The sequence below is a fragment of the Alligator mississippiensis genome, chromosome 2 (genome assembly GCF_030867095.1).
Source record: "Alligator mississippiensis isolate rAllMis1 chromosome 2, rAllMis1, whole genome shotgun sequence".
In the NCBI taxonomy this organism is placed as follows: domain Eukaryota; kingdom Metazoa; phylum Chordata; order Crocodylia; family Alligatoridae; genus Alligator; species Alligator mississippiensis.
Genome location: NC_081825.1, coordinates 264,370,811 through 264,386,929, shown reverse-complemented (window position 1 = coordinate 264,386,929; position 16,119 = coordinate 264,370,811). Strand labels below are relative to the sequence as shown.

At 41.9% G+C, this 16,119-nt stretch overlaps 1 protein-coding gene across 8 annotated transcripts in view; it reads right to left on the bottom strand.

Moving 5' to 3' along the window:
- The window catches only part of NRXN3 (neurexin 3), a 1,067,046-nt gene that overhangs the window by 750,117 nt on the left and 300,810 nt on the right, over window positions 1-16,119 (bottom strand). For all 8 annotated transcript variants that reach the window (XR_009460233.1, XR_009460234.1, XM_059723130.1 and 5 more), the window contains 3 exons: window positions 15,634-16,015; window positions 10,737-10,927; window positions 9,700-9,873 (listed from right to left, as the gene is read on the bottom strand). Coding sequence is in view for 6 of the 8 variants with exons in the window: in XM_059723130.1 (XP_059579113.1) it covers window positions 9,700-9,873; window positions 10,737-10,927; window positions 15,634-16,015 (747 nt within the window). In the remaining 2 variants the exon portion in view is untranslated. The remainder of the gene's footprint in view (window positions 1-9,699; window positions 9,874-10,736; window positions 10,928-15,633; window positions 16,016-16,119) is intronic.

Below are 16,119 nucleotides of genomic sequence, written 5' to 3'. Positions count from 1 at the left end.
CTATGCTGCATTTAAGTGGGGGCCTCACAGCATCTTTGCTCTAGAACTATCACCTCTCCAGTGTATTCCTGGCTTCCCACTCTGCTCCACACATTTAATTAGTATACCCACCCCTCTCCTAAGCATCACCCTCATCTACTTGCATACAAACAAGCTTTGGAAATGAGCTGCACGGTGACTGAAGGCTGGAGAAGACATCTGACATCCTCTAAAGTTAACCATCCGTGGATGCATCCCCATGAGTGTGCATGTGCATGGGTTCACCGCACTGCTAGTTTGCAGCACGGGGGGGGGGGGCAGGGGTTGACACTGGGAGAGCCTGGTGTCAAAAAAAAAAAAGAAGGCATAGAAAAAAGTGATGTAGCACATGCAATAGTAGCGTGCACTGCTGGAAAGGGGAGCCTGTCTGACCAGGACCACATACTGGCTGCCAGCCAGGCTCCAAGTAGCCAGATTGTCATTGCTGTTGGCCTGGGAGGCCTCCAGAACCTCAGTTAAGGCTGCCGGGGCCAGAAGATGTGATAGCCCCAAACTTCCCTACCCCACCTGGGGTAATTTGCCCCATGCCAGAACGCGCATGTAGGGGCATGTCCGCACATTCATGGGGATGTGCTCCCTGAGGCCAAACACTGAAACTCTAGCAAGAGCCTATGCCCCTAGGACACCCCCTGTTGGGGAGTAAAGGCCAATTATCCCAACAAACCCAGAGTTTCTGACACTCTTGACACAGCTATACCAACTCACTTGGTTCCATAGGCATGAGGCATCCTCATCTGCCTTTCTCTTTTTCTCTGAAGTCTTTTAGATCCCTTTCATTTGAACCTCTTCACAAGCACTAGAATTTAAAGTATGAAGTAATTCTACCATTTGAGCAAGAGACTTGCTTTGTTCCGATGGTTGTCTACTGCACTGACAGACAGTTTCAGGAAGATAGTTTGATTGTTAAAATATTAAATGATTTGCAAGATATGCACAGAACACCCAACTATACCATGGAAGTTTTTCTACTTGGATGAACCTGGCATATGGGATTGGTACTTTTTATCCTGAAAACTCAAGGAACACTGCCTCTGTAGTCTTCGATATTATAGATTAATTGTCCCCTCCTAGTTAACAAAAGCAAATGCTAATAGGCGTTAATAAGAGTTCCATGCATGGAATAGCTCTAAACGTTTCTTAACATATACTGTTAAACCATCCAGTTCATGGCTTTCAAGAGTCACCAATAAGTAGTAAAAGAAAAACAAAACAAAACAGAAAGATCAAACCCAACCTGGTGAAAAAAAGGATTTGTAAGTACTATTTGCTGGTGCTATTTGTATGTTTGATTAATTGAGATTCATAAACTGTTATATAAAGAACTAAGTGATTTTACTTGTGGCTAATAGCTTATTTTTAATTAGAATTCAAAAGACCTCTCTCTAAGTCTGCATCATTAAAATGGTCATCACCATCCTCTCTCATCTCTAAGTGGTCCTGAAATTAAGACTCCAAGTTAGCCCTTCTGTCCTGCAAAGCTCTGATGGCCATCTGTATTTCAGCAACCAGCTGTTCAGTGGCAGCAACCGGTAACCATTTCAGGAAGTCAACCTGTGCAGTTGGGGACACTCACAGTGGGCAATACAGTCAAACCTCTTAAGCCACCAAAACCACCCCCATTATTACCAAATTCCCACCCAAAGCTGTCCCTCACTTCCAAAGGGAATGAGGGCGCTTCCCTTTCTGGCCATCCTAGAGGTGTGACTGCATCCAAATAAAAGGCACCTGAGATAACATAAAGGCATCTTTCACTCCAAACTTGTAATGGGAACAAGAACCTTCTCTACCTTGCAGGTCAGCTTTGGTCAACTCAACTTTGTTAGCAAAAGAACAGAAAAAGCGAAAACAATAAATCAGAGGTTAGTAAAAAGGCAGATAAACAAGGGTAACATCACTGAAGGTAAATAAATAAATAAAAACAATCGACGTAACCCGCACAGCCCAGATGCACAGTTAATATACAAACAAGGGGCAACTTAAGCAACATGGACACTTGAGGACACATGGCGCTGCCTCAGTTCATCATCACTACAATGAAAGAAAACCAGGCAGATGTCAAACCAGGGATGACAGGGAAAATGCATTTCTTATACACACACACAATAAACCCAGAACAGAACATCATCACAATTTACCAACAGAAAGTAGAAATACAGAGCACCTACTCCCACCCCCCACCTCTTGGCACTTACTGACCACTTCATTGGGAACCATTTTTTTCTACTGAGAAATACTGAGAATAAACTTGAACCAAAAAGTTACTTGACTTAACACAGAATATTTTTATTTCCTTGTAAGACCTAGACTCTGGCTGGTAATACAAAGCTGTTCCCCTCTACTCAGAGCACAGCTCCCCATTGGTTTTTTATCTAAAGCTAATGTCATGCTGGTGAACTATGAGGGATTAAGAGTCATGAAGACAGAGGTCCTCTGTTTATCCCAAAAATCAGGTCTGGCACTAGGTGGTATGCGACTGTGCAAGCTTTATTTACAGGCTGCATCCATCCCCTGTGCCTATACCCATTCTGGAGGAAACCCACAAAACTAGGAAAGAGAGGACAGTTCAGCTTTCAGGATCCACGCCATCTTTGGCAGTCTTGTCAGTTAAGTCATTATTGGTGACGGTGCTCCTGCTGCTAGTGCACTATTTTACCCAGGTAAGAAGGGACCCATTCTTCCAGTCTGACAGACAGAGAACTATAATCTTACCAAAATGTAATATAACCATTAACCTACACTTGGTGAAAGGAGCACAGAGAAGAAAACCCAGAAAATGTTTCACTGGGGTGCCTAGACATATTCTCCTCAGCTATTCGGAAAACCACTCTCACGGGCTAGCCATGGATTTTGATGTCTTAGGCTTTGGATTTAAGTTGTTTCTTTCAGCATGGAAAGCAAGGGAGAGGAGGCAGTGACCAAGTGCAAAGAAAGGCTCCCAAATCTCTTCTGACCCTGCAAAGTTGCACATTTATTTTACCACAGCAATGGGCAAGACACACTAATAAAACACTAGCCCTTTTCTGCTTCTCATCTCCCCATGACTTGAGCACACTCACCTTTGTATCTTACTGTTCCTAAGAAAGAGATCCCCCCCCTACATTTACTGCTCTATAAATTGGAATTGGCAATATAGACACGTGTGCAGTTTCCCGTGGGTCCCATAAAATTTAACATCTTGAACCTTGGCTATTGTTTTACAGGCCATAGTCCATGAAAGACTCAAGATAGCAATTACCTCCCTTTTCAAGCCCTATTTTTGTTTCCTCCAGAGCAGCTCCATACACAAAGTCATAAACTTCCACAGGCCTCTTAAAAAAAAGAGAGGAAACTTAACCCATTTCGCCATGCCTTCTCCTTACCATTTAGTCTAATGAAAAAGTAATTTGCATAGAACAAATGAGAACCCCCTCCCAAGTGCAGTTTCTCATCTTCCTTCTATCTGATCCAGCAGTGAAGTTCCCAGGTAAAATTTGTGATGTTATTTATTCCTATGGCAATGGAATATAATGAGAGGTAATTATCTGCATTAGTCTGAGGTCAGGCAGAAGGCAGGGTAGTTCAGAATTCATTACACCTTCTAGACTAACTAAATCAGAGATATGTAAGGTTTCATAAGCAGCAGATTTCTTCATTAGATGCTAAATGGAATACAATGTCATAAGGAATGAAGGAGATGCCAAGTTGCATCAAACTCTCCATCACTTAACACCCTGTCACATCCTAGTCAGTCTCCATCACGTTAGAGGAAGGATAAAATCCACCATCAGCTTTCGAGTCCTCATTTTTAAGAAACTGAGAAATTACATCTTTTTGATACTACCCAGTGATGGGCTTAGAAGCAGGGATTTCATTACCTTTTCCACACACCTCTTAACAGCCCCAGTGTTTGACTTAAGCACCTTATCCATCAATGAATTCTAAAGGGTAGCATGCTGCGAAGAAGCATAAGGTTATGATTTCACTGCAAGATTTGTAAAAAGATTAAGGTGGGCTGAGAGAGGAGACAATCCCATGTCGCATCCCAAGATCAAAACATCTAGAACAGTAGGATGGGAAACAAAGGTAGCCTCCAGCCAAATAATAATCGCTTTTCCTTGTGAACATGTTTTGCCTTGATTAGTTAGTTGTCATCAGTGGAGTCCAGCAGGAGAGATGAAGAGAAGAGTGAAAAGCTATCTTACAAGAGGAAGAAAATGACCTCTAAATGCAGTTCAGTGGGGTGATTGCAAGAGAGTATGAAATGGATATCTGAGAGATGAAGGGAAATTCTGGATGCTTTTGATGAATGTTAAGCAAAGTAAAAATGCTGGGATTGAGAGATGGAGAAGCAAGACAATGCATGTCAAAAACAATGAAAATAATGGCACAACAAAAAGGCCCATTACTCATTTTTGTAAGGGCAAAGTTCATGCTCAGATATGCTTTCTCAGTCATCAGCTTTAGTTGTGTCAGAGTGCCGTCTAAAACACTATGCCACACTTGAGTCTTACATATGGTGCAACAAATTCAGGCACTCATTTCAAAGGAATCAACCCACGGCCAACCCAGAGCTGTAGAGTCTGTGTAAGCTCAACAGACCATGAAGAGACAAACTGTGTCTAGGGCTGAGACTGAGTTGATCTAAGTTATTTTGTTTTATATTGAAAAAGAAAGGGAGGGTCTCATTGATCTCCATTAACTTCCTCATATGCACTCTGTCTTTGATCCTATATCTCATATGTAGGCACAAATAAAAAAGAGACTTCTTCTGGAGACCTATAATTCAATTCAAGGTGTGCTCCTGACACAGTTGGAACAATACAAGTGACTCCCATCTTTCACAAGGTGTGCAATACACCTGACCATTCACAGAGGTCCTGGGACTCTGAACATAGGGTCCTGGGTGAGGGCGTATGGCCTCTTTCTTTCCTCTCAAAATTCAAACACGTTTATCATTTCTAGGGCTGTCCCCTCAATGAGCTGACAGAACTTTAAAAAGTCAAGTATCACAACTTCATTGTGGATAGGAAGGTATCTTTCCCAGTGTTACAGATGAAGGGACAATGAGGTAAAAGAGCAAGCAGAAGATTTAGTCAAGAGCACTCTTCAAGTCACTGATCAGGTTGGATTCCTAGTCCACTGAAATTCAAGAGCAGATCACTCTGGCTTACCTCCCCCTTTGTCTCTTGATATGATTATCCCTAACAGAGGATTCTGTGGCTTACAGTGCTAATTGGTTATTCAGCCCCAAATTGCTTTGAGGCCAGGATCATTTCATTATAGCCATTGCCCCATCTACAGTTTGTGCCAGTGCTGCCAGGATTGGTTACCCATCTCTCCCCAACAAGTCTAAAGGTCTCCCTGCTGGCATGAAAGATGAAATGAAATGTGCCTCAAGTGTGAGAGTTGGGGATGTTCTATGTGAGATGAACAGAGTGAGGTGATGCAGCTCTCCTGGGTATTGACACACCGAACATTGACCAGGCATAGATTCAATACAACAGGAAGCAGCAAGGTTTTTGGCTTTGCTGAATAGTTTCCAGGAGAACATGAACTGTCTCAGTGTAGTACTGAGCAGACCTTTACAAGACCAGGGAAGGGAATGGCTGCCAATCACTCATGTGCAAACAGGAACAGAGAAAATGAAATCTGTTGCACAAGAGCACGTGAAACAGTGGCATTAGTCAACTGCTCATTTGTCATTTCAGGATTGCCTTGGCTCTTGGATTCTTCAGGACAGCTGCCCATAATATTAAAACCCATTTCTGTCACATGTGATGCTCCCTTGGTGCAGTTCAAAACAGCTTGGTTGTTAATGTCAGAGATGCCATTTTGGCTAAGATATTGGGGTGTGAAGCAGGGACCTCCAGGAGCTGAAAGCGTTAAGTCCTGTACAGCTTGACCTAATGCTGGGATTGCAATCAGACCATATCCTCTGTGGAATGGGCACAAAAAGTGGCTTACGTTAGTTCTGCTAGTTTGGCTAAATTCTAGCCTGAGTAATCACTTTCTTTCTACCACAATCCTTCCTGTGGTTTTAATCAGATGTAGAATTCCTCTTGCCTCCAGGTCCTAAACTATCGCATAGCATTGCTACGCACAAAAAAAACATCTGCCACTTCCAATCTTAGACATGGCTGCATTTCAGCTGGTGATTCCTGTATAAAATGTGCCTCCTCAGAGGAAAGATAGATAATTCTTTTAGTCTTCTATAATACCATTTATCTTGAAGTAGCCTAAAGCACTTTATAATATCCAAGGTGAAGCCCATAAGGGCTATCCTGAAAATACATATCGTTCTTCCACTGAACTTCAGCCACCTCTGGGAAAGAACATGGTAGCCATGTATCACTGCATCACAATTTTAAACAATTTTTTAGCATGGAAAGTACAGAAGAAACTTTCAAAGATATTCATTGACCTGCTAAAGGCTACACCATAGACAAGTCAATACAAGAGGCAGGAAAATAAGATTCCTCATAGGTTCTCCCTGGCAATCAAAACCCTACTGACTGGCAATATGGGATAGGCCCCTGAAAAATAAATACAACAGCTATGAAATCAATTTAAAATGGTGCTGTCTCTCTGTGGGAATACTATAAATGTCCCCTCTCTCATAACTCATATGTACTACTCTGCCTGGGATTGTAGGAAGTGCTGATAAAGGGAGCAAACTAACTGCTCCAGGGAAGATGCAGGGCCCTATACATTCAGAGGTGGACAAATTTAAGCTATGGAAGATACACATGGGCAGAAATCCCTCTCACTCTGGGTTCAGCAGATAAAAGTTGGAGCACACTTGGGTTCAAAAGGATAATTCTATGTTCCTGACCATCATCATAATTCTTCTCCTATTGAAGGTAATGGGAAAGCTCTTGTGATTTCAGCTAGGCCAGTGCCAACTACTGTAGAGAATCCCACACAGAGGGTCAACTTGACTCTTTGCTAAGGCCATTTCCTGTGTCTGAACAGTTCCTTCTGCAGTGGAATTGTTCTTTATGGCTGTATCATTCAGACCCTCCTTCCCATGCTCCCCAAAAATCAAACCACAGCACAAAATGAGATTCTCTCAAAACCAGGTTGTTTATTCCAAATATATGTATATATATATGCCCAGATAGCATGGCATAGAGACTGGCCATTTTTGGGGACTTCAGCTTCTTGGGATGGGGCTGAAAGTACACCTCCAGCCACTATATAAACAGACAGTTAAATAAGCATCAAACGCGCATTGCGAAAGCTTTGGCACCCACAAGAATAGCAGGTGGGGTTCAACCGCTACACAAGGAAGACCCCATGAGTAGGCAGCATGCAGTCTTAAATCTTGGCTGCTGCGTATTCCTGCCTCAGGGGTTGCTGGAACTCAGTGCAAAGGGAAGAGAAGCAGCCCTGCGTTGAGTCGGTCCCTAATTGTTTCTGCTGAATCTTCAGCACCTTTCCCTGAGTCCCTGAGCAGCGTTCATGCATCTGGATGTGGTAAGTATTACCTCACAAGACCAAGGCCCTGCAAAGCATCAGAAAGCACAAACTTCTTCACAGTTTCTAGTTCCCATCTTTTTGAGTTTCTCTTCATGTAGAGGGGACTCCTGCTGCTAGTGTCCCTGAGGGTGAACCAGTCTCTGAGTTCAGGTAGCAGCAATGCTGAACTAGGATGGCACAACAGCACAACAAAGGCCAAGATTCACATTGTGGGAACTAGAGGTGAAATGTTCTAGCACAAAAGGAGGAAGGAGGAGGTATAGCTACATCTAAAGCAGCCATTGTTTCTGTGCAATCTGGGTAACGGAGCAGTGACAGGAGCTGGAAGATGATAACTCTAACATGGGTCCCAGCTCTGCCAGAATAGTGACTCAGGTCCTGAGGGAGGGGAAACTATTTATGTCACTTAAGTGACTTCTGTCTGCTGAGCCCTAGTCAGCCTTCCTCAGACAGGCTAGGAGGTCACACTAATGGATATGTCTCCAAAAGAGGAGGGGACAAATGAAGGAGGAAAGCTACAATATCACAGATAGACAGTTGCAAACTAATATATTTTTAAACAGAATTAACAAAAACCATCAACCTTGGAGAAATGTTTTTGGTGCCATGGGAAAAATGCCTGGAAATTATCACAAAGAGCATTTCTAGAATGGCAAAAGACCACATGAAAAAGCCCTGTGAAAAAACACTCTGCATGGGAGAGGCAGCATACCTGTTTTGGACACACTGGCCTATCCCATATTGCTGGCCAGGCCAAGCAGGAAAAACTTGAAGCTCTACGAGGCCACTTCCAAACAGAATCATCAGGTTGGAGGAAGCATGTAAAGGGCAAGATGGACAAAGGACAGCAGATGGAAGAAAAGTCTGCTGCCGCTATGCAACAAGACCAAAACTATGAGCATAAGGTTTGTATCAAGGCACCTTCTTCTTCAATAAGAGGACACAACTCCTGCTAACCATTGAGGCAATGACTTTTACTCTGCAACTTGAGGACTGGGTCAAAGGAACACACACGCCCTAAAAACACAACGCCTAGTCAATGCGCTATGAGGAAAGGATTGGTTTTAAATGGAGCTGCTGCTTTGGGGTTTCACAGATGCTCAGAGATTTGAAGATGGCACTCACCTGGGAATTTTAAAACAGCCAAGAGATGAGCCTAACAAGAAGGAAGACCCAAACATTCAAGTATTAGTGGCTGCGTGGTGGGGGATATGATATATACCAGCTGGTGTTCACATAATAAGATCCTATCAATGCGGATCAGCTAGTGGATGACAAAAATGCACTTAGCCAACATATCACACATGGATCACAGTCCCCAATAAGGCTGTATGTATTTTCTGTAAAGAGCATGTTGTTAAGTTTCCTGGCTAGTGATTGATGACCTGCAATGGAGGAATATTCCCTAGCACAAGTGGCAAGCTAATGAAAACAACAATTTAGCTCAAGTGGCAGGAGCCTATGTTATGGGCATGGAAGATCTTTAGTTCTAGGGCTACGCCACAAGGTGGTCGTTAAACCAGCTCTCTCAACTGCTGGAAATCTGGCCTGGAGAATAAACTCTTCTTTTAAACTGTCAGAAACCAACAATTTATCCAGGTTCCCTGTACCCCAAAAATACCTTCAACAATTTGTTTCTGGACCAAAACAATGTGCTTCTGTTCTCCAAGTAATTCACTGAGAGATCAGTTTATAACAGAAGAATCCCTACCAGTACCCTGTCCTCACCTCCTTCCCTTGACTCCCATGCCCGGTCATACTTGATCTTCACAAAGTTTCATTTCATGGGCTTCCAAAAGGAGCTATATGGACCATTAGTGGTCTGAAGACAACAGTTGAGGATCTCTGACTCTGGACCAAACTAAAGCTAAACACTTTAAGGTATTTAAAATACAATATTCTTATTATCAGTAAGTTGCTCTTCAGGAAAAAAAACCCACAAGTAAAAAGAAACCCAATACAAACCAAACTCAACAACCTTTACACTGATGGAGATGCAGTATCACTGGGGGGATAGCTAAAGAGCCATTTACAAGAGCAAGTTACCCCCACCCAGGAGTGACAAGATGTTGGCAATGAAGGACGTCACAATGAAAGCAAACCAAGATGATGGTCTGTCAGGCAGATGAGCAGTGGTGCAGGAGGCAGTGAGGATATAGGGGGTGCTTCCTGAGTGGGAAATGCCTCTAAAGTAGGTTGTACCTTCACATCCACGCTCTATTTGCCCACTGCGATGGAGGGCATCATTGATCAGATCTGGCAAACGCCCATTCAAGTCCACTGAAGCTAGGCAGCCCTGAAACCCATCACGTGAGGCCACTAGCTTTGGGAGGTTGCTATACATGCCTTGAGCCAGGCCTGCAATGTAGAGATCACCTGGAAATAATATGCAAAGAAAAGAAAGTCACTCAAATGCCTTTCAGATTTGCACTTCTAACACATTTGATGAACTGCACTGCTTCTGAAGAAAGAGTAAGCCAAGAGTGACATAATACAAGCCCAGAGGCCACTTCTGTCAACTAATCTCATTAAGTATGCTCTCTACTTTTCCCAAGCTCTCACCCAATTTTTGCCACTGCACCCAACACCTGAGCCCTGAGCCACAGCACTTTTGATTATTCCTGCCTTGGGCACCCACCTACCTCTGTAAATGCATTTCAACCTCAACCATTTATGAAAGACTTGTTCCTCTTACTCAATTATGCCAATTTTCCTGGATCCTGATCAGGCTCCTTGATCCCACACTATCACTCATCTTCTCAGAAATGTACTCCCCACTTTGTTTCATTATCGTGCATCCACAGTGGCATACATTACCCCATGAGCTCCCCTATACTCTAAATGACAGGGCTTTATGAACCAACTCTTTAATCACTGTCCTGCTTTATTTCATCTTCTTTCACTCCACAATGCATACCAGTAGCTCTGCCAATGTTATGTCTGACTCTTCCTGATGGTCAGATACTTCTTATGCTTTCTTAACAAAAAGATGGTAAACTGGAGATTGACTGTATGGTATGAATAGTTCTGATAAATATATCTGAAAAGCAATACAGACTAACGATATTGCTTTGGAAACTTGCCCAACAGAAAAAGCAGAAAATTAAATTCAAAGCAAAAAAAAAAGTCATTATCCTCAGCTTTCTACTCTTCTTTGTGCGGTACGTGGACATTCTTCATGATTATTGCTCTCCTAACCTACAGGACTAAATACATCCTGGCATATTGGTGGCACTTACCTTTAAGATCAAGATTTTTGGCACCATTGATAACCTGAGTGACCATCTTGGTGTCCACCTTTAGGCTGTGGGTATTACTGTTGTCTCGGGTGATGACGACATTGTGCCACTGGTTGTCATTCAGGGGACGATCACTGTTGCCTTTGATGACATTAGGACCATTACCAAGGTCAAAAACATAATGTATATACCTGAAAACAACACAAGTTTCATTTCAGAATGGACTCGAGAGCTGTTGTAGGTCTTATTTCAGACATAGCTGAGGGACTCATGGCAAAATAAAATTCCATCCAAGCATTATGAGATAAGGTAGACATGCTGCTGGGATCTGATGAGGGAGACAGCAAAGATTCCATTCCCCTGCTTTGAACGCATAGCTCATTCCCCACTTGTTTGCGGACAAAGCCAAGAAACCATTTTCTAAGGAGCAAATATATTTAGAGTAATTAAATTCCAATTGATTCTCTTAACCGAGTCTGTTTCCAATGAGGCTGAGGAATATCTGACCCTCAGGATAAATTTTATATTTTATGGCTCTCTCTAAGGTACTGAAATTATGACAACTCCAACTGGAAAATGCCACATTGGTACAATGCTATTATTGGTGCATGTGCTGCTTTACTGATTATGTTTTGAAAGCATGTTCAATGACCGCTCACTCCTGCATGAGTAAGGTAGCAACCTCTGTGCAGCACTGAGTTTGCACTAATAGCTGCTGACTTCTGTGCATCAACTCACTCTTAGTTCAGCCATCTAGCTCTGAAGGGTTCCAGCTTGCAGTTAAGAAATTCAGGCAGATCTACAAAATACTATTTTTCTAATACTATTTTTGTAAAGATAAAAATAACTGATTCCATGGGATGAAGACAACTAGAGCAGGGGGCTAAATATATGCATTTGGGTACACACATTCCAAATCTGTATTCCAAAGAATCCTCCAAAATAGCTTGATGGATATTTCCTCCTTAACATATCTGTGATTCCCAGTCAAGCCTGCTCATGGTCACAAAAAGAGCTTGAAATTATAATAAGCCTTTTGACAAAGTTGGATTAAATACTACATTTCTATGTAATAAAGGCCCAAACAAAGCAAACCATGTATGGATCTGATTGTCACCAAGAAACATTCAGACAAGATTAATATGAGCTTAGTCTGAAAATGATTGATTTTTTTTTTAAAGGGAAGTGGTAAACACTTTGAGTCCCTACCAGAACAGCAGGGGCTCATGGCTGTCTCTTCATTCATTCAGAATATTCCGATTACACAGACACACATGGAGTTTAAAATTAAACAGATTAAAGTGCAGTTCTACAGAGAAATATAACTATTAAAATGCATTTGATGAACTCAATGCATGTATCGTTTCTAGATGACTCCAGATCAAATCTGTTCATTTTACAAGATTTCTTTCTTCTACCTTGACAGCCTTAACACATTCCCTGGAAGCTGGGAGACAAACCGGATCCTTCCTTCCAATGCATAAGCACCAGAAATACAGGCCATGTTAATATAATGAGATGATTAGATCTGAAGAATTTTATGCCCAACCCAAAAATTGTGTATCCTGCCATGCCAGACTCGCATGGTGGGATGTGTGACGGTGTATAACGGTTGGTGGGATCTGTAATGGTGTATAAAATTCCCCACATCACAAACTGTGCGACTACCAGAGCTAAACCAGGCTGCCCCAGCCCAATCCCAAGAACCAGGCCGGGAGTGGTTGTTTACCAGACCCTGGGGCTGTCCAACATGCCAACATTCAGCTGATCATCAGCATTTCCCAGGCCCAGTTCAAGACCCAGCATGTCCTAGTCCCAGTGCTGACATTCAGATGAATTTCTACATTGGGCCAGTTCTGGCACACAAGCCACATGCTCAATTTAAGGTACCATACAAACCAATGACAAAGATGTTCCACACAATGTGGAACCTTTTTTTTTTTTTTTTGGCTGGTTTGCCACTTTATTTCACCATAAATTGGTTTAACAAATGACACATTACAATTTATGAAAGAAGGAACACCTTCATCATGCCATAATTATAACACTTTCCCAGGGGCCACAAATTTGGCCGGTCACATTATAACTCGTTGGCACCTGCTCAACTCCATTGTCTTCAATGGATGTACACAGGCATAATTTATTAGAATTTAAAGAATAATCTGATGCTGATGCACATGGAAGAACAGACTCCAGATCTGGAAGTTTTAACATTCTGTTATGACTATTTCACACTATGATTGATTTAAAATCATAGAAATATAGGACTAGAAACACCCTCCAGAGATCTTTTCATTCAACATCTCACACTCAGGCAGGATCAAGTACAACTAAATGATCCCCAACAGATCTTTGTTTAATTTTTTATTAGAAACGTCCCAAGAAAGAGGTTTGACAACCTCTCTATGTAACCTCCTCTAGTTATGGTTTGAGCCATGTAAAATTAGAAGTTCTCTCTCTAATATACAACTTAAGTCACCCACATTGTAATTGAATACAAATTCTTCTTCTCTCAATGGGCAAGAATTGATCACTGTCCCCTTATAACAATCTTTTCACCCATGAGTCTTCAGTAAACTAAAGCTCAATTCTTTCCATCTCTCCACACAGGTTGTTTTCTAAGCTTCTCATAATTGTTGCTGCTCACTTCTGGACTCTCTGAACTTGCCTATATATCTTTCTTAAAAAATAGTAACCAAAAACTTGGACATAGTGTCTAAACTGAGGCCTCATCACTGTCACCTATGTAGAGAAGAACAATCATCTCATATTTTACATATGACACTCCTGTTAACGTAACACAATGACATCCAGTCTTTTTCTGGCAAGTGTCACTTTGTTATTTCCTTTTTAGTTTGCAATCCAGCATATGCCTCATATTCTTTCCTGTTGTACTGTTGCCTTGCCAGAAATTCTCCATGTGCACTTATACATTTTAGTTCATTTTGTTAAATGGCACTTTTCTTTATTGAATGTAATCTTTTTGAGCTCTTTTACAGTGCTTTAATTAGAGCACATCTGAAGCCTTTAATTGGAGCTCGTCCATTCAACAAGTTTTAGTTCAAGTGCCCCCACCACCATTTTTAAGCATGAAGACGTTGATACATGAGATGAAGGAGGCTGCTGGGGTGCAGCAATTGCCATGCTCCAGCAGACTCAGTTAAATTGAGCCTGCCCCAAAGCACCAGAATTTCTGCACATCGGAGAGCCTCTGCACTCATGTAGGATTTCAAATCATCTCTCTAATTTGTCAAACCAATTTGAACTGATACTGTCCTGTTTGCAAATCTAATACTCTACTCTCTTCCTCACCCAGGTTGTTAATGAAAATATTAAATGGAATGGGGTCTGGGACCAATCCCTCTAGCATCCCATTTAAGATGCCCTCTAAATTTGGCACTGGAAATCTGATTGCTACTCTGTGGGCACGTCTACACAAGATGCTACACTGCTGTAGTTATGAGCTACGGTGACATAGCTTGTCAGTACAGTGATGTAGCCTCAGCGGGCACAAACCATGACACTGATGCTACTGTGGAGTAACTGATTGCTACTGCACAATAGGGTCAGAAATTACCTATGTGCTGCCGGGACTACACAGTAACAACTGCACAGTCGGGTGCACATGAAGACATGCCCTGTGGGAGGCAAAGCTTTTTGTGGGTAATACCTTTTATTAGACCAGCTGTACAGTTGGGAAGGATACAAGCCTTCAGGTATGAAGTACCCTTCTACAGATCTCTGAGAATTCTCTGAGAGAGATTTTTCAGCTCAGTTCTGTAACACCTCATCTGTTGGTCATTACACCTAGACCATACATCCTTAGCCTGCTTATGAGGTCAGTTGCTTCAGCATTAAGAAATTCAAGATCTATCAAACTACTGCTTCCCCTTTATCCACTAGGCCATTATCCTGTTAAAAAGAAAATTAGATTGTCTTGACATGTTCAGTTCTTGACAAAACCTGTGTTGGCTCTTTCTCACTTCATTACTTGATTGTTTAACAATTTATTCCCAAATCTTTCAAAGTTAGATTGATTAGTCTATAATTACTGGTCTCCCTTGTTTTCCTTGCTTAAAGATAGTTACCATGTTTACCTTTCTCAAGACCTGTGAGACCACTCTTGTCTTTCATGTGCTCTCAAACATGAGTGCTAATGATAAGGAGATTACTTTGACTAGCTCTTTAAACACTCTGGGGTGAATTTCATCAGACCTTGCACCTAAACTCATCTGTCTTAATATTCTTAACTTGTTCTTTCACACTCTGTCCTGCACTCATAGCTCCTTTGTTAAAAATTCATTTTGTGGAATATATGATCACAAGTTACTTTTTTTTTTTTTGAAAGCTGATGGAAATGCAGGCTTGAATACTTGAGCTTTCCCAGCATCATTTAGCAATAGGCCTAAGTATCCCTTTGGTTACATCTTACTTCTACTATAATTAGAGAAGCTTTTCTTATTACTTTTTTATGTTTTTGGCCAGTTGAAACTCCTTTTGCACCTCAGCTTTTGTACCACCCCCTCATGATTATCTTTAAACATGTGCCCTTGTTTCAATTTTTGTAAAATTCCTGTTTGACTTCCACGTCATTGAATGGCTCATGATACATTCTATGTTCCTTATCCCTTTCCCTTCCATCAGGAAAGGAACTGTCAGCGCTTTCACACACATTTACCTCTTATATAATCTTCCCAAATGACCCTGTCTGGCAGTTCCCTGAGTTTGCTGAAGTCTGTTTTTATGAAGCCTATTTTTATGAAGTCAATCATCATGCTATTGCTCAAATTTCTTCCTTTCCTTAGGATAGTGATAAATGCTATCATTTCAAGTCTAGATTCTCAAACAATATCTCCACACTAGTCCCCTCCTGGAAGGTGGCACAGAACTCACTCACCCCTTGACCAGTTCAACTGCAATGAAGTCATTGCCATCACCGCTATTGAAGAGGATGAAACCATCAGCCGATGTGGTCTTGAACTGAAAGAAGAGGTGCATGGAAGTGTAGGCCTGCAAGGTGGCTAGGCTCAAGTAGCTGCTTTTGGTCTTGAAGGTGACTGGATCAGCAATGATATTACGGAGGCCAAAACGTGCTTTTAGCTCGCAGTAGTCAATGTCACCATTCTTGCACAGATCAATGTAGAGCATCCCATTAAACATAAGGCTCTGGAGGTGGCCGATGAAGCTGGAGGGGATGACTGAGATGTACCGCTTCTCTGTCATGATTCCTGTCTCAATGTTGTGGAACTCTAAGCGGGTGTGATCTCCCACCATTGTACCTGGATGGCAGAAACAAGAAGATGTAGAACACCTAGTGTCTGAGGGCATCAGAAATTAGCTGCAGAGACCCTGACACTTAACATTTCCAAATCAGCAATGATAT